This window comes from Pinus tabuliformis, chromosome 3_1 (genome assembly GCF_031772625.1).
Source record: "Pinus tabuliformis cultivar Carrire ecotype Pingquan chromosome 3_1, CPIR1, whole genome shotgun sequence".
Taxonomy (NCBI): domain Eukaryota; kingdom Viridiplantae; phylum Streptophyta; class Pinopsida; order Pinales; family Pinaceae; genus Pinus; species Pinus tabuliformis.
The window spans coordinates 704967715-704995256 of record NC_142301.1 but is presented as its reverse complement, the minus strand read 5'-3'; the positions used below and the strand labels follow the sequence as shown (position 1 = coordinate 704995256).

General features: G+C 36.9%; 1 protein-coding gene across 1 annotated transcript in view; it reads left to right on the top strand.

The window, feature by feature from the left end:
* The window catches only part of LOC149189114 (mitogen-activated protein kinase 6-like), a 139478-nt gene that overhangs the window by 8949 nt on the left and 102987 nt on the right, over positions 1-27542 (top strand). Inside the window, exon 2 of the mRNA XM_089411763.1 lies at positions 27260-27389. Coding sequence (XP_089267889.1) covers positions 27260-27389 — 130 coding nt within the window. The remainder of the gene's footprint in view (positions 1-27259; positions 27390-27542) is intronic.

The window sequence follows — 27542 nt, the reverse complement described above, 5'->3', positions numbered from 1 at the left end:
ACATCACGATACTATAGAGATGAGATACAAACCATAGTAATAAGATACAACCCACAACAGTGAGATATGACTCACAGTGAAGAGATATGACCCACAACAATGAGATACAAACCATGGCAATGAGATACAATCCACAATGATGAGATAAGACTTACATTGAAGAGATATGACCCACAACGATAAGATACGACTCATTGTGAAGAGATATGACCCACAACAATGAGATACGACTGACTGTGAAGATATACGACTCATAGTAAAGAGATATGACCCATTACGATGAGATACGACTCACTGTGAAGAGATACGATCCTCTGTTGCCAGGAAACGTGGGTGCGGGGACGGGGACGGGGACGGCATTTTTGGAAACAGGGTGCGTGGGTTCGTCGGGTAATATAATAATATTAAATTTTAATAATTAAATTTTATAAATTATAAATTTATAATTAATAATATATATGAAATTTGAATTTGTATATTTTTTCAACTTTAAACAAGAAAACTTTAATGATAATCATTTAAACATGCACATTGAACATTCAACATTGACTTTGAAATGGTACCCGTGCAACACAGGAAATAATGGTTATCTTTGTGAAATTTTAGAGTTCTCCTTAGCTGGTATCCCAAGTGACATTGCTTCCTCGATTCTGGCCTAAATCCTTGACGATTATGACAATCTGACCGCACCTGGTAAGACGAGTAGCAAATTCCTCAATTGGAGGCAGCTTTGATTCCAAAAATGCAAAAAACCTTGAGATTTTGACTCTGATCCATGATTCCATGACACAAACTCAAGGGAAAAATAATAAAAATGTCATAATCTCATAGACTCTAGAAGCATGCATGCTTTTCTATAGTAGAAAGATTCATATAATAGAAGGATGACAGGAAATCCCCTTCATGGTATATAGTTTTATGGTTGGTACAGGTGCAGTTTCATGGCTGAGTCAAAGGCCGCATGCAATGTCTTTTCCCTCCATTGAATGAGGGTATAGAGCGACAATTAGTGTAGCTTGTGAGGAGATAATTGTTGATCTGCAAATATCACAAGCTGATTCTACAACACTCCACTATGACAATCATGGTGTACTTAATTGGCAAAGAACCCTATGTTTCATGATTGTAACAAACACGTGGAAGTGCATTGCCACTTCATTTGACTGATGACAGAGAACAAGCAAATTGAGCTGCAATATTGTGCAACCCAAGTCAATTCTTTAGGGCACCTTCAACTTCATCGCCTTTTATTGAAAATGTATTGTAGTAGTAAATTTTTGCATTGAAATGCCGATGTTAAAACTAATACGTGGTTTTCACCTAGAAATGTGGAATATAATAATCATATTGAAATTTCTTACTTAGCTTTTTATGGAAATTTCTTGCTCACCTTTTTATAGAAATTGTACTGTGGATTCCACTTTGTCAACCTTGTTATGTTTGTTGAAGAAAAAGAACTGGAGCAAGGTTTCCAAGTTATGCAAAGATTTTTTAGAGAAAGAGAACTGGAGCAGGTTTCAAATTTATTGATATGTGGTATACGTAAAAAGAAGGAAATTAGTTGGGCTTATTCAGATACGATGATAAACCATCCACAGACAGGCTATTTTAAACACATACCCTGTTTATTTTTGATAGCTGTCTTGTTTAGACCTGCTTTCAATATTCTTAGTACACAGAAGTTAGAATTTGGAATTGTTCAAACTTTTACAAGTATTTTCTTAATCTGGTCAATGTCTTGGTCTTTCTTGTGTCTTGTTATATTGCAGCATGTGCTTGAGCATGGCAGACCACATGAGCGCTGTGCTGTAATCAAGAAACTAGCAGGACAAATAGTGAAAATGAGTCAACAAAAGTTTGCCTCAAATGACAACAAATCCAAAAATGGAAGGAATTCAATTTCAGTCTGAGTTGTCCTATACAACAAATATCATGCCTTCCCCACCAACAAAATGATCCTAAATTGATTGTCACAAGAAGTATTAATTTGGAATGAATCCAACAACCCTAGAGGACACCCATATTATCATGAAACATGACATAGTGAAGCCATATTGAAGAACCCATTAATTTTTTAATGAAGAACCCAAAGAACCCGAAGAACCCAAGAACCCAACCTGAAGAACCCGAAGAACCCGAAGAACCCAAGAACCCAAGCACCCGAAGAACCCGAAGAACCCGAAGAACCCAAGAACCCAAGCACCCGAAGAACCCAAGAACCCGTCAAAGGCTAAGAACCCAATTTTTTTTTTTGAAGAACCCGGTTCTTCAGAGAAGAACCCGGTTCTTCAGAGAAGAACCCGGTTCGTTTGGGTGCGTCTGAGAAGAACCCGTCCCCGAATCCGGGACTTGGGTTCGGGAACCCGGGACGGGTTCGAGAACCCTACCCTCGGGTGCGGGTACCCGTGCAACACAGCGATCCACAATGAAGAAATAAGACTCACAGTAAAGAGATATGACCCATAGTGATGAGATACGACTCACTGTGAAGAGATATGACCCACAGTATAAATGTATCGAACCACAAAACTTCTGTAATGAGCCACTGCAAAGTAATAGAGCCACAGGTTCAGTGCAAGCGAGAGTCATGATGCTTCTAGAAAGAGAGTCATAGGGTTGTAATGTGAGCTACGTAAGTCTATTGACGAACGATGGCCCAATTCCAAAATATTGCCAATGAACCAATGTGAGCGTTGGAAGAAGGTCAATGAACCAATACTTCGAACCAGAAGAAAAATATGAGCCGCAAACTTTATGTGATCGAGCCTCAAAGATTTTGTTGCCAATCTATAGGTGAGTCGAGGAGTCAAAAGAAAATGTTGAAGACCTTAAGGGCATGTTACACCATGTACGTTTATGTATTAGAGTCAAGAGAATACCTCCAAGCAAAGTCAACAAGTCTCCTCCATGCAACGACACCTACAAAAGAAGCAATTCGAATTATAATTGTCAAGTCAGCGTGTAGTCTTCTAGTCGGCCTAAAAGGAGGGACAATCCTCTATACATAGAGGCTGTCCACTCCATTACAATGTCAAGACTTCTCTTTGAAATTAGCGAAGGTAGAAGGTCAGATTTAGGGTTGTTGAAGGACGAAAGAAGAGTCTCCAAGAGCAGCGAAGAAGGAAAATGTGAAAATTTGCTGCAATAATTGATTTATTTCTCCTACTTATTTATAGTAAGTTATTCATCGAAGCTTCAGTAAATACCCAAATAAATTCAGTTGCAGACTTCACAAATTAGGAACTGAAAATTAAAAGGCAAGAGAAACATCAGCATATGAACAATCACATTGACACACTTGTTTTTGGACAATCATGCCCGCAAAAACCCAATGTGGGAAAACCAGTGCAGCAGATCCGAGGATTCTTATTATTGGTAGTACATATCTGAATACAATTTAGATGCCCTAGAAAAACAACAATCCACTTAGAGAAGATAACTGAGAATTTTCTCACATTGATTTTGGTTCCCAGCCCACTGCGCAGTCCCTGTGTGAGTTTTGCGTGGAGGCTTTGCGTGATTTTTTGCGTGGAGGCTTTGCGTGATTTCTGCGTGGAGGCGCCCTTTGACTGCTGCTGAGTAATCGAGATTTCTCCTGCCAATTATCTACTGTGATTCCCGACACTGAAAGAACTTCAATCCTTTGACCCACTACACTTCTTATGAATCCCATACATGTTGGAATTCCCGACGAGACACTTGCTTCTTCTAAAAGGTGAACCTTCTAGTGACGATTCCAATAGAGGATCTTGATCATCCTCATCTTGCAAATGCTCCTTTTGAATGATGTATAATGAGCTCTATACTAGATGACTTTCTTTTTCCCATAAGTACTACTTTCTTTTTCCATAGACTTCTATTTCAGCTTTCATATTTCTTCTAAGATAATGTCACGAGCTCTTGCTTTCATTCGTATGCTTCTATGATGCATCCTATCATGCTTCTTAGTACTTCCTATAGCTATACAACAGAACAACTTGAAAATAGAAACTGGAAAATAACTAGGTGAGGAAGACTATCTCAATCATAGTAGAGATATTTTACTTCCTCTTTCTTGGATTTCTTCTTTTTAGCTTCCTCCACTTCTTCGATGATATGGGCTTCTTCTCTTCCCCTTTTGTTATTGTCCTTCTTGAGCTTAGGACAATCTCTCTTGTAATGCCCATATTCTTGACATCCATAGCATTGAACCTTAGCCATATTCTTCTTCTTTTTCTGAGGACCAAATTTTCCAAATTTTCCTTTTCTTTTTGTCATTGTAGCATATGCTTGATTTTGCTCATTTGATCCTACATTGTTTTTTGACTTCATCTTGGTTTCTTCATTCTTGCATAGTGACCATAGATCCTTGAATGGAGTAGCTTCCTTCTTCCCATAAATGCTTGATGTAAAGTTACCCCATTCTTCTGGTAGTGCATTTAGTACTACGGTAGTCATTTCTTTGTCAGACATTATTTCTCCCAGATCTTGAAGTTGGTCCCTTATTTCAGATATCCTCATAAAGTATGAGGCTATTCCTTCTTCTTTTGATATCCTTAGATTGTAGAGTTCTTGTCTTAACGAGATTACTTCACTTGCAGTGCTTATGGAAAACAACTCTACCAGTTTGTCATATATTTCTTTTGAAGTTTCAAGTTTAGATACATATGGAATGAGGGGATCCTTGATGGACTCTATGAGAATCCTTTGAGCCCTCACTTCCCCTTTCATATATCTTGCAAGTGCTTGAGCATCTTATTTTGGAGGTTTGGTGATTGAGCCCTTAACATGTTCCATGACCTCATTTTCTATGAGATTTAGATTTGTCATTTTCTTCCATGCAAGAAAATTTGAAGCCCCAACCAACTTGTTGCTTTCCTTGCAAAAAGACATTTTGACAAATTCAGATGAAGACATAAATATACTTACTTGAGAAGATGCTCCTTCAACCTGCAGCCTTCTTGAATTTGATGATGATATAGGAAATTGAAAACTTCTTCTTGTTGAAGATGTTTTTCTTCAAGAGTGATCCTTGGCTCCAAAGAGAGGGAGATCACCTTGAATCCTTTAATGATGATGACAACGTCCTTGGTCTTGCTTCTCTTGGATGAGTAGACTTCAAGTTGCTTTTATTTGTAGATCTCTTCAACTTGAGTAGAGGTAGGGTCTTTGTGGTCTCTTTCCTTGATCTTGAGCGAGGATCCCAAGAATGCTTCTAGTGTAGACTTCTTCTTTGATCGATCTAGGGTTTTGCAACTTTTCTTCTAGATGATGATGTAGCCCTTGTCTTCTTGGAGATGAGAGGATCTTCTTGATTCTTTGATGCTCTTGATGCCTTTCTAGAACTTTGGTCTTTGAGTACCTGATTCTCCCTTATTACACTGCCCTTCCTTGATTTGTTACCTTAGATCTGATACCATGTTGAGAAATCTAGGGCATAGGGATGAGGTGATTTCTCTTGAATGATAACTACTTGTGATGCAATTTTCTTTAGTCTTTTATAAGCTTCTTTCTTTCTCTTGATTATATTTAATGTTTTTCTATCGTCAAACAACTACCAAATCATAAAATAAGCATGAGACAAGGGACACAAAAATGTAGGCTATCATCTAGGGAAAAACCTCTCCAACTTGAGAGGAAAACCCAAACTAATTCGAGTGATGAATTCCAAGACCAAGACCCTTGGCTTACCAACCTTTCCAAGACCAAGTCACAAGACCCTTTTTCATTGCTTCTCCTTCTTGCCCAAGTCAACACAAGTCAAACTGATTTCTAGCACTACTACTCTGAAATTTCATCCCTCTTCCACAATCCTGCAACTCTCGGCCTACCTGTACCTTTGCAATTCGCACGTGTGAGCTAACTTGAAGTAGATTTGAGATGCTTTCCTTCTTCGCTTGACTTGGAGTCTTCTTTTGGTGATTTCGGCTAGCAAGAATGATGGTTGGTGACCTCCTTGTTGGTTTCTTTAGGGACTGATATAACCCTACTGCAAAAACCCTATCTTTGTCACATGTTTGAGGAAAAATTACCCAAAAAAAAATGCTAAATCTCTGCGCTTTTCTTGCCTTTCTCTTCGCTGGCTATGAGACTGCTTTTCTTGTGATTTTCGCGCTTCTTGATGTATTTTAGATGCTTGATCGAATGGTGCCATAAGTGAGGCCGAGTCCTCTCTCTATATAGTGATCTACCTATTGAAAATAAGTTGACTTGTGCCATTGAGTGGCCGACAAGCTCTTGTAGAATGATCTCCATCTTCTTTTGAGGGCTGACTTGAAGGAGTGCTTGTGACAAGGTCTTGGAGGGTTAATGAATCAAACAATTTTTCTTTTTACAATATGTAACATGCCCAAATGGGCCTTCAATACATGTCATCGACTTACTAGACTTTATGACTTGATGAGCAAACCTATTAGCTCACAATGGGAGCTTTATCTAAAAATAAAATTCCTTGAGCATGAAACCCATGACTCGAGCATTAGAAAATAATTTTATTTTTCTTCTTTACATCAATTACATAAAATCATGATTACACATGTCATTATGAAGATTGAACCTAGTTACATAATTCAACAGGGAGTACCCCCTTTGGCTTATTTAGGAGACTAAGAATTAGCCTAGATGGAGGAGTTGGGAAATGGGTGACAACCCCAACTTGCAACTTGCCCCCAAGGCCACACCAAGTGGAGTTAGAGACTTTTTCGACGATAATCCCAAGTGTGGATTTAGGCGGCAACAAACCCCACAAGGGGGAGTTTAGGTGGAACCAAGACATTGTTCCTGATCTATGTTGCAGCAAATGATCCCCAACTTGACGTACCTATATTGGAAACACCCAAAAATGTTGAAATGTTGTCGAAACGTCATTAAAACACATGTGTGGCATTTCTTGATTTGAAAACATTGCCGAAACATGTTGGCAACATTTTGGCCCTGTTGCCTCAAAATCTAGCAAGTCTTGTGAGAGGTCTCACAAGACAAGAACTAGACCAAGGGACAACACTATGAGGTGGAGGCCCATTGTCACCACAACCACCACCTCCTACTCTTTAGTGGATTTTCACAAGGGAGACTTCCCTATGTAGATCACCTAATGGATATTATATGACTAAGGCTTTGAGGTGACAAGGATAAGCCAATGAAAGGCACTCAACTTAAGGACTGTTAATATCTGAAAGTTCTATGCAGAAAATTGAATTTATTTGCAAAAAATTGAACGTACTTTGCAGAAAACTGAATGGAATTGAATGTACTTTGCAGAAAGTTGAATGTACTATGCTGTTACAATTACTTAGAATGCACATTTTTTCTTCACAACTTTTTAGATCAACAATTGTAGATAGAACATAAACTTAAGGATCATATGAAGATAGCCAAGCACAAATACGAGACACTGGGATTTTTGGTCCTGTTGTCGCACGGATTGTCACGACAACACTCAGACCGGGGGCTGCCACCATGATCCCCGATCTCTCCGTTGAAGCCTGTCTCCCACGGCTAAGGGGGGTAGACCCTATGGGAAAATGAATGACCAACTAAGGACCAGTTGGGTTGGGAGACACGAGGGGGAACAAGCACTTAATTGATTTAGAAGATAATGGACCAGTGCCTGATTAAACGATTATTTATCAAATGCTGCAAAGATATGAACTCATTAACAATTGTTTTACCCTCAAACAACAAAGATTAACTTTTACCACATGCGAGATAATCATTAAATGCTTAATGGCTTAAAGATACTCTAGCAATTAAAACTTCGAAAGATAAAGTGCTTTCAACAATCACGTAAGATGCTAGCCAGAGATTACATTCATATAGTTAATCTTCGAATGAACATTTAAGCATGTTAAAAATGATAAACATTAATTCCCACGTCAAAATTTTAGCCTTAGCAGAAAAGATAAAACATAACAAATTCCTGAGCTTAGACTCAAATTGGCAAAAAATTTTCAAAAAATATTTTTTATATTTTTCAAAGAAAATTAAAGACTAAATGAAACTTTGAATCAAAAAATCTAAATAAAACTAAACTAAAAGAAACATTTTTATTTTTTATTTATTTAAATCAAACAACTAACTAAATCTAAAATCCAAACTCTAAACTAAAAAAAGAAACTTTTTATGTCTTTTTATATTTTATATTTTTTATGATTTTTTTTTAATTTTTATGTTTTTTATGATTTATAAAAAAAAATAAAACTTAAACTAAACTATAAAATTAAAATCTGGAACTTTTTATGATTTTAAAAGCTTTATAATTTTTATGAATTTTATGATTATATTTTAAAATAAAACTTGAAATTAAAATTCAAACTAAAACTAAAGTAAACAAAAACTAAATCTAAATTTAAAACTAAAGCTTTAAATCTAAAAAAAAATTAAACAAAATACAAAGCTAAAACCCTAACTAAAGCGTAAAGAAATTTTATGAAATTTTTTATTTTTTTTTAAAATTTAAAATGAGACAGAATAATATCTAAAGACTATCCCAAGATTAGAAATCTAAAAAATTAACATAATCTAACTATGCTAACCTAACTATTATACCTATACATCCAACACATGAAATAAGACCTGGCCTGTATATACAAGAAACACGTTCTTACTGTCTTTTACAGTTTGGTGACAGCGGAGTGCTTTCGACGGCGGACGGAGAGCTTTGCAGATGGGAATGTTGGACCACGCGTATGGTTGAGGCTGGAGGGACGCAGGCAGAAGAGTTTCAAATGCTTGCAGTGTAGATCCGATGATGAAGAATGGAGCTTCGACGGCCAGCTGAAAGTTGTGTGCAGGTATGCGTGGAAAGAGTGAGGTAATGGTAGCGTGAATAAGAATGAACGCAGGTATGAGCCACTGCAAATGGAGTAGCAGGGGAGCCAAGCGAATGTAACTGCGTGAAGAACGTTTGAAGGACAAAAGAAATCGATTGCTGAAGGTGGACGGAACGCCAAGGGAGGTGCTGCGTGATGGACGCGTTGCAGTTTCTGGTAATGGCAGTCCTATTTTTGGAATGGTTGGATGCAATGACTGCAACGTGACGGAGCTGCGGTTGATGAAATCGTATTGCAAACTTGGATGTGAAAGGCGTGGGTAACGTTTGGGAGCAGATGGGCAGCAAAAAAAACATGAAAAATGACTGCGTGGAGAATGGAGAAGAAAAAGTTGCGTGGGAGTGAGGGTTTGGACAACGGTGAATGGAGAAGTGCAGGTCCAAGGACCAAATTTTGAATTTTTTCCCAAAAAAATTTTGAAGACACCAGGCAACAGTAAACAGAGTGCCCAGAAAAACCACTGAAGCTCTCCACAAAATCAATATTTGAAATTCCCTGCTCCAAATTTGCCTGATAAAACCCTGAAAATTTCTCAAAGCTTGTACCTGCAAACTGCGATGACAAAGAACCGAAAACCCAAAAATGATATGTGCATAAAACAAAATTAAAACCCTAGATCAACTAAACAACATTTACAACTTTTGGCTGTTAAACAGCCAGATTTATCAATAATTACAGTAATATTATCAGAATTTAATTTTAATGTGAGATACTTCAGAAAACCCTGCATGCATTCATAAAAAATTTCAGATGATAAGCCCGGGATTAAAACTAGCTGGGCTCTTTCAGAAAACACAATCCGGGAGTTGGCTGGTTCAGCCGAGAACTTCCCCTAACGCCCGGTAATCTAAAAAAAAGATTTCCTGCACAGCTTAAAATCAACCATTAACATAGAGGGAGAAAACAATAGTGAAATCTAGATCAAATGGAGATACCTGCCACTATATTTCAGGATCTACACTATCATTCAAACCCCAGAGATCAGACAAGATACCTGTGCCTAGATCAATCTTCATCAAGCTAAAATCAATGGCTGAAAATAAAATTATACAGAAACATAAATCATCTTACAGCACTTTCAGAAGAGTAACACCAGCAAGATTTTTAACCCCAAAGTCTTCTTTATTGCACAAAAAATGACTACAAGAGAGCTTTCTTTAGCACCAGACTCTCAGATCAAATCTGATCTCAAATGACCCCTAGCACCCTATTTAAAGGAAAAATTCCCAACAGCTAGTTTGAGTGATCCACGTCAAAATGATCTCGACCGTTGATGAGGATCAAGATATCTCTTAATCTCATCCGTCGAATTTTTTAATGCATTAAAAAATTGAAATTCTGCATTTATTTACTCAAAAATATTATTATTTTATTATTTTTAAGTTTTTATTTTATTTTATTATTTATTTTATTTATTTATTTTTATTATTTATTATATATATATATATATTTTTTTTTTATATATTCCTTTTTTAACTTTTTTATCTTTTCAATTTTTAATTTTTAATTTATTTTTAAATGGATCCTCGAACTTAGCCTTTGGAAAAATCACCTAGGACCTAGGACTTGAGACTTATGAGGGGATTAAAACATTTTCTAACCCTCAAGACACATTACATCATGACTTTACAATTTTACATCTCAAGGGGGAAAACCCATTTGACATAGACCCTCATGGACCACCTAGTTCTGCGACACAACTATAATCTAGCAGATTAACACACTAGGATTCCTCTAAGATTCTAATGACAAAATTCATTCCGGCTTTGGGGTTAGGCTGAAGGAAAACTCTGCCGATCATGGATCGGTGAGACAAAAAACCTTTCGGAACGTAGATTATCACTAGAAAATTAGGTCCACCTAGGCAATTTACATACATGACTCAACTCTGCTAAGATTATTTACAATTCACATATGCAGACTGGGTTTACAACATAACATGATCAGGTCGACGATGACTGTCGAATGGCACAAACACGTCAATCAATCGCTATCCCTTTTGCGAAGAAAAGGGGGTGTACTGCTATGGGTAGTTGACACGTAGTGGTCAACATCTGGTTCCATTTGGGGACACGTTGTTGCACTGCAGGAATGTGAGAATCCAGAATCTGCATCCACGCAATACACAATAAAACATAAGTAGCGTCCATCCAAAAATCATTATATAACATTAAGCATAGAAAAGATATAAGCTCTTCATTTATTAACTATCCGGAAAAGTAAATCTAATCCTAAAACAGAAATGAAATGTTGAAATGACAAGGAGTAGGGTTAGAAATACAATACAAAGGATGCCCCATGGCATCAGATGTGTTCAATATAGTGTATACTGAGCATTTGCCTGCTTTTAGGGAAATTTGTCGGCTGCTTGTCGGATGTGCCATGTCCAATTCTACAGATAGTAGGACTTTTTCCTATCCGAAAATCAAGTTGCTCGCGGCCGTCTGATGCATCAAATCTTCTTCTCATTTTCTTCCACTTGCGCCTTTTCTTCCTGGTAGGCTGTATTATTGATGACGTGAAACTTTTTGCTTCAAAGCTATCAGATGAAGTATGTAAGATATGCGTGACATGTCTTTCTTCATCCTGCATCTGCCCTGTCAAAGCTGATGGACCAATCTCACAGGTGTCATGAGTCATAACTTGATCTTCAATGACTAGTGGATTAACCGTGTGAGCATCAACCTGATTATTAATTTCCCTCTTATCCAGGTCATCTTCAATTATCCACTTTTCAATGGAACAAAGGACCTCATAATATGATGGAGCTTGCTGTAACAAATAAGGAGGCTCCTGATCTATTGTCATTCCCTGGTTTCTTTCATCCTTAATCCGTTGTTGAAATTTATGTACCTGTATTGTAATGGCATTTATCTGGCTAGAGTGTTCAACTTTCATAGCACTGATTTCTTTGGCATGATCTTCTTCCATGGTCAATAACTTTTTCTGAAGACATATCTGATTAGCTTCCATATCTTTTATTACTTTATCGTCTTTTTCCTTTATGGTCATCAAGCAATGCTGCATAGAGTTTATCTCTTCCTTATGATTTGCTTGCATGGTAGCTAACTGATTATTATGATCGAATGTCATGATAGTCATTTCTTCATCCATAGTTAATAACTTGTTTTGCATAGAATTAATTTCCCTATCATGATTAGCTTTCATGGTCGTCATATTTTCCTCTAAGCCTGATAACTTGCTTTGCATAAAACTAATTTCTGTGTCATGATTAGTCTTCATGGCCTCAATTTCCTTAGTATGCTGATTTTGCATGATCTCCATCTCCCTATTACGTTTTTCTAGGTGGGTGCATAAAGTTCTCACATCATTGGCATAATTAGTTTGATTGATCTCCATATTTTTTACCAGCAACATTAGTTCTTGTATAATTTGCTTCTGATCTTCCTTTTCATTGTCAACACTGTTTTTACAATTTGTCCCTGCTTTTCCACAGGTGGATGGCACATTTTGATATGAAGAATTGTTTTGAAATCTTTCATCAACAGCTGAACCTTTCATAAGATTACTTTCATTCTGTTGCACAATTTTAGGGGCACAAGGCGAGCTATCTGGATTACCATATCTATCTTTAAAAGCATTGACAATGTCTTGTAAAGAAGTGAAAGAATCCTCAGGACAATTGTTAAACCAATTCAAAGCATCACCCTCTAAAGAAAAGACAAAAAGACGCATTTTGACATCTTCATGATTATACTGAGGGGGTCTACAATATATGATCATTATATGAGTAAACAAGCCTAGATGTCTTTTAACAGCAACTGAATCACCACTTGAAAACAAAGGTAATTTAGAAATGGCCACTTCCGGAATATCATGGGGCTCATTAGTAAAATGACATGGTTTAAACGAATAATCCATGATGAATAATAAGGGGTCAAATGGATGATAGAACGAGATCTCTGCTCAAGAAAATCAATAGATGAAAGAAGTGGAGTCGCCACTTGAACAATGAATCTGATTCTAGGATCCAAAAAAGCAACCAACAAGCAGATATGAGGGAGGCTTCTTGTCTGGGAAAAATAAATGAAATGGAGTCGCCACCCAAACAAGAAACGAATTGAAGAGAAGTTGCTGATATGACGAAAGATAAGGCGATGAAAAGATCCAAATGATGCCAAAAAATGTTGAATCTGCCAGCTCAAATGAGAGATGAGAAAGATGAAAAAATGATGAGAAATGAGAAGATGAATGTCACTGAAACGCTAGGGACAGAAAAACTCTGTCCCCGGCAACGGCGCCAAAAAATGTTGGTGTTGCTGGCTCAAACGAATGATAGAAAGATGAACGATGAATGATGAAAAGTCGTTGAAACACTGAGAATAAAGTATCCCCGGCAACGGCGCCAAAAAATGTTGTCGCACGGATTGTCACGACAACACTCAGACTGGGGGCTGTCACCCTGATCCCCGATCTCTCCGTTTAAGCCTGTCTCCCACGGCTAAGGGGGGTAGACCCTATGGGAAAATGAATGACCAACTGAGGACCGGTTGGGTTGGGAGACACGAGAGGGAACAAGCACTTAATTGATTTAGAAGATAATGGACCAGTCCCTGATTAAACGATTATTTATCAAATGCTACAAAGATATGAACTCATTAACAATCGTTTTACCCTCAAACAACAAAGATTAACTTTTACCACATGCGAGATAATCATTAAATGCTTAATGGCTTAAAGATACTCTAGCAATTAAAATTTCGAAAGATAAAGTGCTTTAAACAATCACGTAAGATGCTAGCCAGAGATTACATTCATATAGTTAATCTTCGAATGAACATTTAAGCATGTTAAAAATGATAAACATTAATTCCCACGTCAAAATTTTAGCCTCAGCAGAAAAGATAAAACATAACAAATTCCTGAGCCAAGACTCAAACTGGCAAAAAATTTTCAAAAAATATTTTTTATATTTTTCAAAGAAAATTAAAGACTAAATGAAACTTTGAATCAAAAAATCTAAATAAAACTAAACTAAAAGAAACATTTTTATTTTTTATTTATTTAAATCAAACAACTAACTAAATCTAAAATCCAAACTCTAAACTAAAAAAAGAAACTTTTTATGTCTTTTTATATTTTATATTTTTTATGATTTTTTTAAATTTTTATGTTTTTTATGATTTATAAAAAAAATAAAACTTAAACTAAACTATAAAATTAAAATCTGGAACTTTTTATGATTTTAAAAGCTTTATAATTTTTATGAATTTTATGATTATATTTTAAAATAAAACTTGAAATTAAAATTCAAACTAAAACTAAAGTAAACAAAAACTAAATCTAAATTTAAAACTAAAGCTTTAAATCTAAAAAAAATTAAACAAAATACAAAGCTAAAACCCTAACTAAAGCCTAAAGAAATTTTATGAAATTTTTTATTTTTATTTTTTAAATTTAAAATGAAACAGAATAATATCTAAAGACTATCCCAAGATTAGAAATCTAAAAAAAAATTAACATAATCTAACTATGCTAACCTAACTATTATACCTATACATCCAACGCATGAAATAAGACCTAGCCCGTATATACAAGAAACGCGTTCTTACTGTCTTTTACAGTTTGGTGACGGCGGAGTGCTTTCGACGGCGGACGGAGAGCTTTGCAGATGGGAATGTTGGACCACGCGTATGGTTGAGGCTGGACGGACGCAGGCAGAAGAGTTTCAAATGCTTGCAGTGCAGATCCGATGATGAAGAATGGAGCTTCGACGGCCAGCTGAAAGTTGTGTGCAGGTATGCATGGAAAGAGTGAGGTAATGGTAGCGTGAATAAGAATGAACGCAGTTATGAGCCACTGCAAATGGAGTAGCAGGGGAGCCAAGTGAATGTAACTGCGTGAAGAACGTTTGAAGGACAAAAGAAATCGATTGCTGAAGGTGGACAGAATGCCAAGGGAGATGTTGCGTGATGGACGCGTTGCAGTTTTTGGTAATGGCAGTCCTATTTCTGGAATGGTTGGATGTAATGACTGCAACGTGACGGAGCTGCGGTTGATGAAATCGTATTGCAGACTTGGATGTGAAAGGCGTGGGTAACATTTGGGAGCAGATGGGCAGCAAAAAAAACATAAAAAACGACTGCGTGGAGAATGGAGAAGAAAAAGCTGCGTGGGAGTGAGGGTTTGGACAGCGGTGAATGGAGAAGTGCAGGTCCAAGGACCAAATTTTGAATTTTTTCCCAAAAAAATTTTGAAGACTCCAGGCAACAGTAAACAGATTGCCCAGAAAAACCACTGAAGCTCTCCACAAAATCAATATTTGAAATTCCCTGCTCCAAATTTGCCTGATAAAACCCTGAAAATTTCTCAAAGCCTGTACCTGCAAACTGCAATGACAAAGAACCGAAAACCCAAAAATGATATGTGCATAAAACAAAATTAAAACCCTAGATCAGCTAAACAACATTTACAACTTTTGGCTCTTAAACAGCCAGATTTATCAATAATCACAGTAATATTATCAGAATTTAATTTTAATGTGAGATACTTCAGAAAACCCTGCATGCATTCATAAAAAAATTTAGATGATAAGCCCGGGATTAAAACTAGCTGGGCTCTTTCAGAAAACACAATCCGGGAGTTGGCTGGTTCAGCCGAGAACTTCCCTAACACCCGGTAATCTAAAAAAAAGATTTCCTGCACAGCTTAAAATCAACCATTAACATAGAGGGAGAAAACAATAGTGAAATCTAGATCAAATGGAGATACCTGCCACTATATTTCAGGATCTACACTATCATTCAAACCCCAGAGATCAGACAAGATACCTGTGCCTAGATCAATCTTCATCAAGCTAAAATCAATGGCTGAAAATAAAATTATACAGAAACATAAATCATCTTACAGCACTTTCAGAAGAGTAACACCAGCAAGATTTTTAACCCCAAAGTCTTCTTTATTGCACAAAAAATTACTACAAGAGAGCTTTCTTTAGCACCAGACTCTTAGATCAAATCTGATCTCAAATGACCCCTAGCACCCTATTTAAAGGAAAAATTCCCAACAGCTAGTTCGAGTGATCCACGTCAAAATGATCTCGACCGTTGATGAGGATCAAGATATCTTTTAATCTCATCCGTCGAATTTTTTAATGCAATTCTGCATTTATTTACTCAAAAATATTATTATTATTATTTTTAAGTTTTTATTTTATTTTATTATTTATTTATTTATTTTTATTATTGTTTATTTATTATATATATATATATATATATATTTTTTTTTATATATTCCTTTTTTAACTTTTTTATCTTTTCAATTTTTAATTTTTAATTTATTTTTAAATGGATCCTCGAACTTAGCCTTTGGAAAAATCACCTAGGACCTAGGACTTGAGACTTATGAGGGGATTAAAACATTTTCTAACCCTCAAGACACATTACATCATGACTTTTACAATTTTACATCTCAAGGGGGAGAACCCATTTGACATAGACCCTCATGGACCACCTAGTTCTGCGACACAACTATAATCTAGCAGGTTAACACACTAGGATTCCTCTAAGATTCTAATGACAAAATTTATTCCGGCTTTGGGGTTAGGCTGAAGGAAAACTTTGCCGATCATGGATCGGTGAGACAAAAAACCTTTTGGAACGTAGATTATCACTAGAAAATTAGGTCCACCTAGGCAATTTACATACATGACTCAACTCTGCTAAGATTATTTACAATTCACATATGCAGACTGGGTTTACAACATAACATGATCAGGTCGACGATGACTGTCGAATGGCACGAACACGTCAATCAAGCGCTATCCCTTTTGCGAAGAAAAGGAGGTGTATTGCTATGGGTAGTTGACACGTAGTGGTCAACAGGTCCAATGACTAGGGCAAAACCCAAATTATTCTTCTTCTATTGGATTTCTTCAATTGTTTGACAGAGTATAGAGAGAAAGAGAGAATGAGAATGAATAAAGTCACCAATGTCTGATCAACTTGCAGTTGAAGTGCCCTTGCTCTTTGCTTGAAGATCTCCTCCTTCTCTTGATCAGATCGTGTCCTTCACACTTGCTCTAGCTCTTCCTTTGCTCTAGCTCTTCCCTTGCTCTTGCTCTTCATTAGCTCTCATATTTCTCTTGCACACACTCAACACTTGTTCTCCTTCTTCACAATGAACATGCTACACTCGACTCTCACTTGCTCTTGCTTAAATAGATGAGAAAGGAGAAGAGTTACAAAATGAATTCATGCCTTGAGCCTATAATAGGAGAATTGAATTCCACGAGGGAGGAATTACTTGAGGAGAAGTGTAACTCATCCCAAGAATAGAGAGAGAGTTACACTTGTCTTTAGAAGTTACAATTCGAATTAGGAAGAGAGAGAGTTACACTTGTCTTGAGAAGTTACAATTCAAATTAGGAAGAGAGAGAGTTACACTTAGACATAAGAAAATATTTGGTGAGAGTTACAAATCGAATTGTATGAGGGAGTTATAAGTGCATTTAATGAGGAGTTACACTTTTGCCATACATTGAATTAGTGAGGGAGAGTTACATTCTCTTAAGTGTGGAGTTACTATTTTATTCCAAGAGAGAGATTCTATTTGCCAAGTAAGAGATTCTTAATTTAATTTACTTATTCCATGAGAGATTTCATTTTTATTAATCCATTAAAGGTGAATGACTTTAGACTATTTTATAAATAATAGTATCATAATAATAATAATACTAGTAAGGATAAAAATATTAATTATTGACTTGTATAATCATGATTGATTTGATTTTAAAGTGGATTCCATATGTCGAGATCATCCTTGATCATTTAGACAAGAATTTCTAGTTTTGGAAAGTCACTTTGAAATTGAGATGTGACTTACTATTTTTGGAAAATCATATTAGAATTGTCAGAAATGAAATTTTATTGTAGGTGGTTCAAATATAACTGAAAGATATGATTTCTTCTAGAAGAAATTCATCCCTGAGCTGCCAAATTTTAACAAGGACAAGGCATAGTGTGCCCTCCAAAGACTTATCTAAGGCACAAGTGACCTAGGGTTTAGTGAATAAGCAATGATAATAAGCTCTGTGTGGTTTAACGGTAAGTCTACTTGGGCAAAGCTGAAGAGACCATGGTTCAAATCTCATTGAGTACATGACCTGCTGTGGTGGCGGCTCGAGAGCAGATTCCCCCCCCCCGGCGCCTTGGCGGCACGAGAGTCTCGCTTTGCTAAAATCATAGGATCTTAGTATATCGACTTGCAGGTAGTTGGATGTACTCTTGGTGTTATAGTGGCAACTACGAGGATTGATCCTGGGTCTCCCATAGATTAGCACTTGCAGTTACCGATTCACCACGTGGTTAAAAAAAAAAAATAAGCTTACCAAGGTACACAAGGCCAAGAAAACGTTTGGCGAAATGAATATGATCAATTTTTTGGACAACAAGCCTTCAAAAAGCCCCTAGTTGACCCTAGGGCTAAAGTAGGGTTGACGCAAGGGAAAAATTGCCTAGGGCTTGTGATGTCAGCTTTGAATGGAAGAATTCATTGTGGATAGGGGGTGATTTTGAGGCAATGAGTTACAAACCACATGTAAAACCCTTCCAAAAGCAAAATACACTTGCCCTAGTTGAATTTGGCCCTAGCCTTAACCTCGCGACTTGCCTTGAAGGGTTGAAAATTTGAGGAGAGGGAGAAAAATTTAAGGGAATTTTATAGTATGACCACCAATGTGGAAAGGCAAGTGCTTGATCTTAGGTGATGGGGTCTAGAGAGATCTACTTATGGAAAAATCAAGCCCTAGAATAGAGTAAGGGATATTGAAAAGCCCTAGTTTTCAATACCCTAACATCACTTTATGAGGGGATAAAATCATTGTGGAAGGCTTAACATGAAGGATCACTCAAGGGATTGTAATACACTCTTAAGGGTAAACAATACTTTGCCAAGATTTCATAAAAGAATATTCAATAAAAACAAGCACATTGAAACCTTGGATGAGTTTCGGGAAATTGCTCCATGGTAAACATATTTGAATGTCAACGTTCGAGTCTACAACAAGACCCATTGTTAGGACAAAGGCCGAGAAAAGCAGATAAGGAGCGTTATAAATAGAGGGACTGCAAAGGAAAAAAAGAAATGGTCGAAAACATGGAATTTTTTATGAAAAAATTTAAACTATAATTTATTATTACAAATTTTAATATTATAAATATATTTGTATGCATATTATTAAAAACATTAATATATTTAAATTTAAATTTATTCTAATTTAATATATTAATATATTTAAAATGTCGATAGTTTTAGAAATATTAATATATTAAATTAAATTTTAAATAAATTAATAATTTAAATAAAATAAATTATATTAATATGTTATAAAATTAATTAATTCGTTTATTTGATTAAAATGAACCATCCATAGTTGGATAGTTTATTTTAACTGCCATTCCTAGACTATTACCATTAATAGTTACTGATACTAATGGAGGAATGAGAGGGCTTAGTGGGAAGGAGGCTAGATTTTAAGGGTTGTATTTTTGTGTAAGGAGAGGTATCCAGCTTCTGCTAACTTCAATCCCACCGTCTCTATTGAGATTGTTGGGATGCTTTATGATCTCCAAAGCTTCATGCATCTTCCTCTTATAGTAATGGTTCTCTTTGGAGATTAATTCCATGTCCTCAAGGCATATATGATGACTAGTCTTTTTTGAATGTTTTGCAAGAGTTGAGGATTTAATTCTTCCATTCCTGATGTCAGCAATGTGCTCTTTGTGTCTGGTTTTGAAGGCTCTACTAGTTTCCCCAATGTAACATTTCCCACATGAGCATTTGATTTTGTAAACCCCCTTCTGCTGGAGATGATCCAAATCATCTTTCACAGATCTCATCCTTTGCCTGATAGTATCCAAGGGTTTGAACACGGTTGATATACCTTTCTTTCTAAGAATTTTGGCTATTTTGTCAGTGACACCTTGAATGTACAGAAGATATGTCTTTCCAATAGGGGAGGTTTGAGAGGAGAGTGAGGTGGGATTAGTGGTGGATTTTGATTGGGCTTTTTTGATTGATTTATTGATGTCTCTGAGCTTGTAGCCAGTGTTCAAGAAAACCTTCTTTAGATACTCTATTTCTTCATTTATATGTTCCTTGTCAGAAATTCTTAATGCTCTGGTGAAGAGTGTGTTGAGAACCCCCATCTTCTGGGCTGGATGGTGATGTGAATCAACATGGAGGTAGTTATTTGTATGTGCCTTCTTTCTATATACTTTGTGACCCAATGATCCATCACTTTTTCTTAGAGAAGGATGTCAAGGAATGGAATGCAGTTGTTCTCTTCAGTCTCCATTGTGAATTTAATGTCATTAGACATATTATTGAGGTGTCTAAGAAAGTTGTCAAGCTCAGCATCTCCATGTGGCCAGTCCACACTGGTGTCGTCAACAAACCTTATCCAATACTTGGGTTTGAGAGGGTAGGTTTCCAAGGCAATCTTCTCAAATTTCTCCATGTAAAGGTTGGCTACTATGGGAGATAATGGTGACCCCATAGCCACACCTGTGGCCTGTTCAAAGAACTCACCCTGGAAAGTGAAGAAAGTAGAACGTAGACAAACTTCGGCAAGATATGCAGTCTTCGGGTCTGCCACCTCCTTAACAACTTGGATAGCTTCATTAAGAGGTATTTTTGTGAAAAGTTGTGTTACATCAAAGCTTACAATCTGATCTTTAGGATCCAATCTTATATCCTTGATAAATTCCACATAGTGATTAGAATCTTTGATATAGGAGTCAGTATTGCCAACAAGTGGGGCAAGGGAATTTGCCACATATTTTGTTAATCCATATGTGGGGGACCCAATAGTGTTTACTATAGGCCTTAGGGGAACATCATTCTTTTGAATTTTGGGAGCTCCATAAATTCTGGGGGTGATCTCGTTGCTGGGTAAAGGGTGCTTCTTGATCCCTTCATCAAGATTGGATAGATGGATGGCTTTCTTAACCTATTAAACATTGAAACCTTAACGATAACCATTCCATGCAATATCCATAAAGATATTCAACAATATAGAATACTTACAAGAAAATACATGATCCAATCCTTTATTATCCCAAAATGATGTCTCTAAAGCAAGAGAATGTCTCCACAAGCAAATACTCCAGAAAAGATCACATCTCCACAAGATACAAGTCTATTTCAACTAGGTTGAAATCTTTTAGAGAGGTCAAATTGATCCACAAGTGATGATGAAAAGACAAATGAGGTGGCCTCTATTTATATGAGGTCTTCAACAAATTTTTGACTAATGAAGTCCCTAAAACAAGTTTGACACAAAATAACCTTGGGTTACATGCCAACCCACAAGCGAAGTGACAAAATCAACCATAAATTCCCACATGTGTGAGCCGTAACCTCCAAAAATGCTGACATCATGCCCTTTTAGGGCTCCAAATGCCATCTTAAGGTGTGAAAAGGTGTCATAGTGCCATGTTCATCCAAAATTTGAGGAATATCCCTCAAATCCTCCACTGGGTCCCAAATTAGCCGCGGTGCCATCATGTCATCTCCATGGGTCTCCAATTGTGAAAACAAGACCTCCTCTCTCCAGCGTTAGGGCTTCTCCAAAAGAAACAAGCCCTTCCAACTGTCTCAATGGAAGATCATCCTCATTTGGGCTCTGAATCAAGTCCTACCCATAAGGTTGTGTCAAGGCCAGCCCAGGGGCATATTGGGTCCACTGGTGTCATCGCGAAGAATCATCTATGCTAGGTCAAAGTAAACCAACATCTTGTATCTCGAGGGTACTTTGGGACATGCAACAACTGCTCAAGTCATCAAGAGGTTGAACTCTCACAACGTTGCATCTTTTAAGCTCTCTGAATAGGCCCGGGTACTTGTGGAGTGGTTGTCCACAAGGCCTGGGTTGTTGTGGACCGCTTAACAAAACCAACCATGAACTCAAGTGAAAGCAACCATCCATCAGAGACTAAGATCATATATGCATCTAAGTGGATCAAACTTGAATGCTAAGGGCATATTAATACTTTAAACAAGGATCAACTTTCAATATCTAACTAGACCAAGGCCTGTAAAGGTGTTCCCTACCTTGATAGAGATGGCTAATGGTCAACCCTATTAGCTGCTTCCAACCCTTAAGGGGAAGTGACAGTTCCGAGTTTAACTCCTCAATCAATAGGTGTTAGTGTAAATGAGTGGTAATGGAGGGGAAAAGGTTCCATGGCCTAGTGTCAAGGGGACCAGTTGATGGGGAGTCCACATCCTGAGTGTATGAATGTAAAGAAGGGGGCAATTGTGGAGGCATGGGTTAGTTTGCTCGACCTACTTTTTCCACCCCTCTAGTGCGCCTTTTACTCCTTTATAATGCTTTGTATTATAGTACATAGCTCAAGATTTAGAGCTTGCTCTTTATGATGTGGCATTTTATATTACCCCTTAATGTGAGACAGTTTGTTGCTCACAAGGGTTCCTTTTGATGTGAAGGAGCATCATGTGCTCATGAACCGGGTGATGTCTAATGAGGAGAGTAGGAGCTCATTCTAGGCTTTTGCCCACGTGCTAACTTATGCCTCGACCATCGTTTGCATTTTGATTTTCTTCTTTTTTTATTTTGTTGTGGCCATGATATGATTTTCCATTCTTTTAGTTGCATCAATCTCAAGGGCAATAGTTTTTCGGCCCTACTCAAGGAGTGTGGATATGTGGGGCGCTAAATCCCAAAGAACCAATGACAAATTAGCCCTGAAGAATGGATGTGGTATATGGGGCTTGTAATGTGCGATGGAAAGTGCCAAGTATGGTGTAAGAGATAATGAACATGTTATCGTAATCCGGGTTTTCCAAGTAGTGCCCCTCTTATGACCCTAAGGCCTTAAGGAAGGTTCCATTGGACTAGGGCTAAATATTACCCCCCCTCGGTAAGGTGAGTGAATAGATTTACAGTTAAGATTGGTCAATCTTCCAGATCACCCTTTATCCATCTAAATACCCAAAACAAACAAGTATAAGCACCCGGTTGCAAAATGATCAAAGTACATTTTGAATAGCATCCCACCTTCGTCCATGTGATAATGTTGGATGGTGAGAGGTATGTGGTTGATGCAAATGGCGAAGGAACATTGCATATCATCATCAAATAGTGGTTGCTAGGGGTTGTTGGTTGGCTATCAAATGTAGGAGAAAATCTTCCTTCTACGGGGTTGCCCATTTTGTTGGGTAATAGGGCCAAATTTTCCTTGTTTTCCGCGACTGTTTTTTCTTGTGCCAACTCACTCAGGCACCCAAAAAAGGCATGAGACCCTTCTATGGCTAAAAAAGAATTAATCTACCACTAAAATTTATCTTTAATCATTGAACAAATTAATTTATCTCTAATCAATCGATGCACTAGTTCTACTAAACACGCACTTTGTTCTATTTTTGTTGATGAGGATGAGGATTATTAGGATATGTAATTGTACTTTTCTTTAGCTCATGTTTTATTTCATTTTCAACACATATATGCACACATAACGGCTGATTTTGAAATCTTTGATGTGTAGCCTCATTTATAAAAGCTAATTTTGGATTTTGCATCATGTAATCATCCATGGGAGTTAATATAGACATGGTTTTCCTTCTAAAATGTCATTTATGTGTATCATTCTTTTTTTCTTGCAAGATAATGTGGCATGTATATATATATATATATAGAGAGAGAGAGAGAGAGAGAGATTCCTTTGATGTTTCCATTTTGGGAGGATCCCTTTTGCAGGTGTTTTCATTTCAAGAACTCTAGATGTTTGCATGTTTCATGTAGCTTAGTTCCTAATCCAAAAATATAATAAAATATTCCTAAATTCACTTTATGGATTATAACCCAAAGTCAAAAGGCATGATATAAGCATAAATTATAATGGGATGTTATATCCGATTGATGGTCTAAAATTTAAATGACTTTCCATGTAGTGGGGATGAGTTTCTCGAGTGACACATGGTAGAAAGGTTACATGCATATATAAACCATGTTTTCCACGGTAATTCATCATTCTTTCCGCCATTCAACTATCATTCTCGTGCCGAAATTCCCTGGTTCTTGTGGGTTCATCATATAGACATGAGGGAAAGTGAGCTTGAACAACCATTGAGCCCAGTGACTTAGTAAACTATTGTGAATTCCTTTGTGAAATTTGTGGTTGATTCTCCTTATATGTCTTGGGTAAGACTGGAGCTTGGAGGGGGGAATTAGTTGGGTAATATTGCCCATTGCAAGGCCTGAGGGATGCTTGGAAGACTCTTGAGGGATACTAGAACTCTTGGAGCTATTGCACTCTTAAACTTTCTGGCTGGCTTGTGTTAAAAGCCCTGGAACTTGGAAAGTGGCACAACATGAAGGATTATAGAGGTAGAGAAGGGAGTGCATTACCTTGGGCTGTGTAGGCTGGGGAATGCAGGATTGTAGTTAGGGAGATTGTTGGAGTTGGTACTTGGGCCAGTACTTGTTTGGTATTGACTGCATGACCATAGATGTCTCTAGGTGAGCCTTTGCCTTGGTGAAGTCGGGGTTGACCCACTGTTGAGAGATTTAGAGCAATGAAGTCTATGGTTGGGTGGAACATCTAAGGTCAATAGCCAATTGGACAATTACATAAGATAAGTGTTGTATTCCTATTTATACGTGTTTAATGTTGTGCATACTCTGATGTATATATGTTGTTATGGATTATATGTGATTGTTCATGTTTATTATGTTGTTATGCCCATGAATGTGCAACATTACATATAGTTGCATTAGATATTCATGAGTAGAGTTTCATTAAGTACTAGGGGTGACCAAATGATAACATTGGTATTGGTTGGGTGACTGACAAAATACAAACAGTTAATAGAGAATTAAGTGCCATAGGCCTTGTTGAGGGAAATTAGTTATGAAAGTAGAGTTGCTAATGGTGAACATATGAGCCCGGCCAAACAAAAACTAAGTGTATAGTAGTTACACAATCAAAATGATAAGAGCATGGGTTAGGTTGAAGCCTGGAATCGAAGGTCAAATAATGTGTTATATTGGCCAATTGGATTACCATCAACAAAGTTAACTATATTGTCGACTAGTCTTTGTCATTGACATATCTATCTAATTGACCCTTCACATAGTCAATAAATGTGATAGGATGGTCAACTACTTGAACAAGTTGAATTCTTGGATGAGTGTCATTATAGGAAGGAGTCCAAGGAGGAAAAATTTGGTTTCAGAATATAGAGAACCGGCAATTGTCTTTTCCTGAAGTGCCCCATACTCTCAATGATGGACAAAGGGTGTTGAGTACATTCCAGATGACATTGTCTAGTATGTATGTTGCATTAAATATATAGTGAACGCAAGAAAATGAATGACTTAGCTAGTTGGTGTTAATTGTAAAAGAACTAAGTTTGCATATGCCCTATGTCGAGAATTGTTTTAGGCATCATAAGCTGAAATTTGGATAGTTATTATGCAATTCTAGCTTGTATTCTTCATGGCCATGTTGTATGGAACCCATTGTTAATATGTTTTGTGGATGCTTTGTTATGTAAATTTGTAGTTCATATTAATTCTTAAACTTAAGCTATTTTGGGAAGTAGTTGAGTTCCAAAGTTCCCTATTCCCACAATGGAGTTAAAGAGGGGGTTGAGTGTGCGATATTTCTCCCGTATGATATTTTTTAGGATTATTGTCTTGTGGGTCATTATAATTGATCCTTTTGGGGCATTACTTTCAAACTTTGCTTTGTTTTAGTACTTATATCGTTATTGTGAATGGTTCTCAATAAAGTTAAATTCTTTATGGATGTAGAATACTTACTAGGTGATTGTTACTTTGTTGTTGAAGTTCAAGGTTAGTCACATCTTATGTTATGAATTTGTGGTATATTTTTATTTTTAGTTTTTTCATTGTCATTCTTTCATCACCCATAGCAACGCCATTTCCCATTTGCAAAAGTGAGCACTGTTGTTGAATTATAAGTTTCTCCAATGGCAAGTCTTCATTTGTTTTCATAATGTATGTACTTAATTCCTCTCTCTCTCTCTCACACACCCACACACACACAAACACACATGGTGGGTTGTTGTATCCAATTACATCTCTCCAAGTGTATTTTTCTTTTATTTTGCATTTCTGTTTAGTTCGGATGGCTTTTTGGTGACACCTTTAAACTCTAGTTATAGGTTGTTTTGGTTAGAACTTGTGATGGTTGTTGGTGGGCTTGCTTTTAGTATTTGACAAATATGGGATGTATATGTGATTAGTTGGTTTTCCTCAATTGCTATTTAGGCTTATTTTGGCATCATCATTATAACAAATCTTGCGTGACAGAACCAATCTTAATGGGTATTGAACCTAATTAGTTAGGAAAATCCCATTCATACTAACACACTCGCACATTGATTATTTGTGTACACAAACACACATTGATTATGCCATACACCTCATACTTGTTACATGTGTTTATAACAACATAGAAGCATTATAAAGTTATAAGCTTGAATATTCTTTTTTCTAGGTTATAAGTCTTAGGGAAAATTCCTGAGTACTTCCCCTCAATTCAAGGATGGTACATAGGCTAAACCCTAGAATCTTCATGGCACAAGGCTGATCAACAACAACGCTTGAAGCCATGACAACAATAAACTCATTATGAGCTCAACATGTCACTCGCCGGAATTGAACTTGGATGGGGAGGATAACAATCATTACTCCCAACCACCTGAGATAAATCCAATTGACATAATCTTGAATATATGTTAAGAAGAACATTATTTACTTGGAGTGAGATATAATCTATAATGTCATTTATATACATAATAAATACTATGATTTCTTTTACATTCTATCAGACCACTTACATTATATGCATGTCATAAATGTGCTTATACTCTTTCATTACATTTACTTGCATTGGTTGGTGAGTAACGGAAATTGTCAAGGGTTCTGGTTATTGACTGACAATGCTGGCTGTTCCAATAGTATATTGGTTGTCACTGATTCCACTGTATCAACTATTGGCCAGGGCTCCTCATGTGCTTCTCACATGATTGTAGCTGGTTGAGTCTATTATTTGGCAAACACTGCATTCAATTATAATCTTTTAGCTCCCTTGTATTACTATTTATCTGTGACCTGACACTGGACAGCAATGAAGGAACTAGAGTCTCTTCTGAGATGTGTCTGAGGAAACACTTGACCAAATAAATTGGTTGAAAACATTGACATGATATTTGTTTTTCTTGGACTAGGAAAATAAAGTCAAATAAGAAAACACTGGAGGCATGAGCTAATGATGATGAAAGAGGCATCTTTTCACTTGAATTTACTTCATAAAAATATTTTCTCATGATCAATTTTGTTGTAATTTTTGTAGTTTCTAAAGATTTCTTTGAATACAACCCGATTTTGTCACTATCATTGTTTCCATCTAACTTGATTTTGTTGTTTTCTTTTACAGTGCAGCAGTGAACTCAGAGACAAATGAGGAAGTTGCTATCAAGAAAATTGGCAATTCTTTTGCGAATAGGATTGATGCAAAGAGGACTCTTCGAGAGATTAAGCTTCTATGCCACATGGACCATGAAAATGTACTTTCTTTACACAATGATGCTCCAAGCATTTATGGTTTTAAAGTGTGTGTGTGTGTGTCTTGTCAGGGGGTGGGGGGAGAGAGAGGGGTGCAGGCAGGTAGGCTTCATGAGATTGGGTGGGAATTTACCAATGTTGTGCAAAGTTTTGGG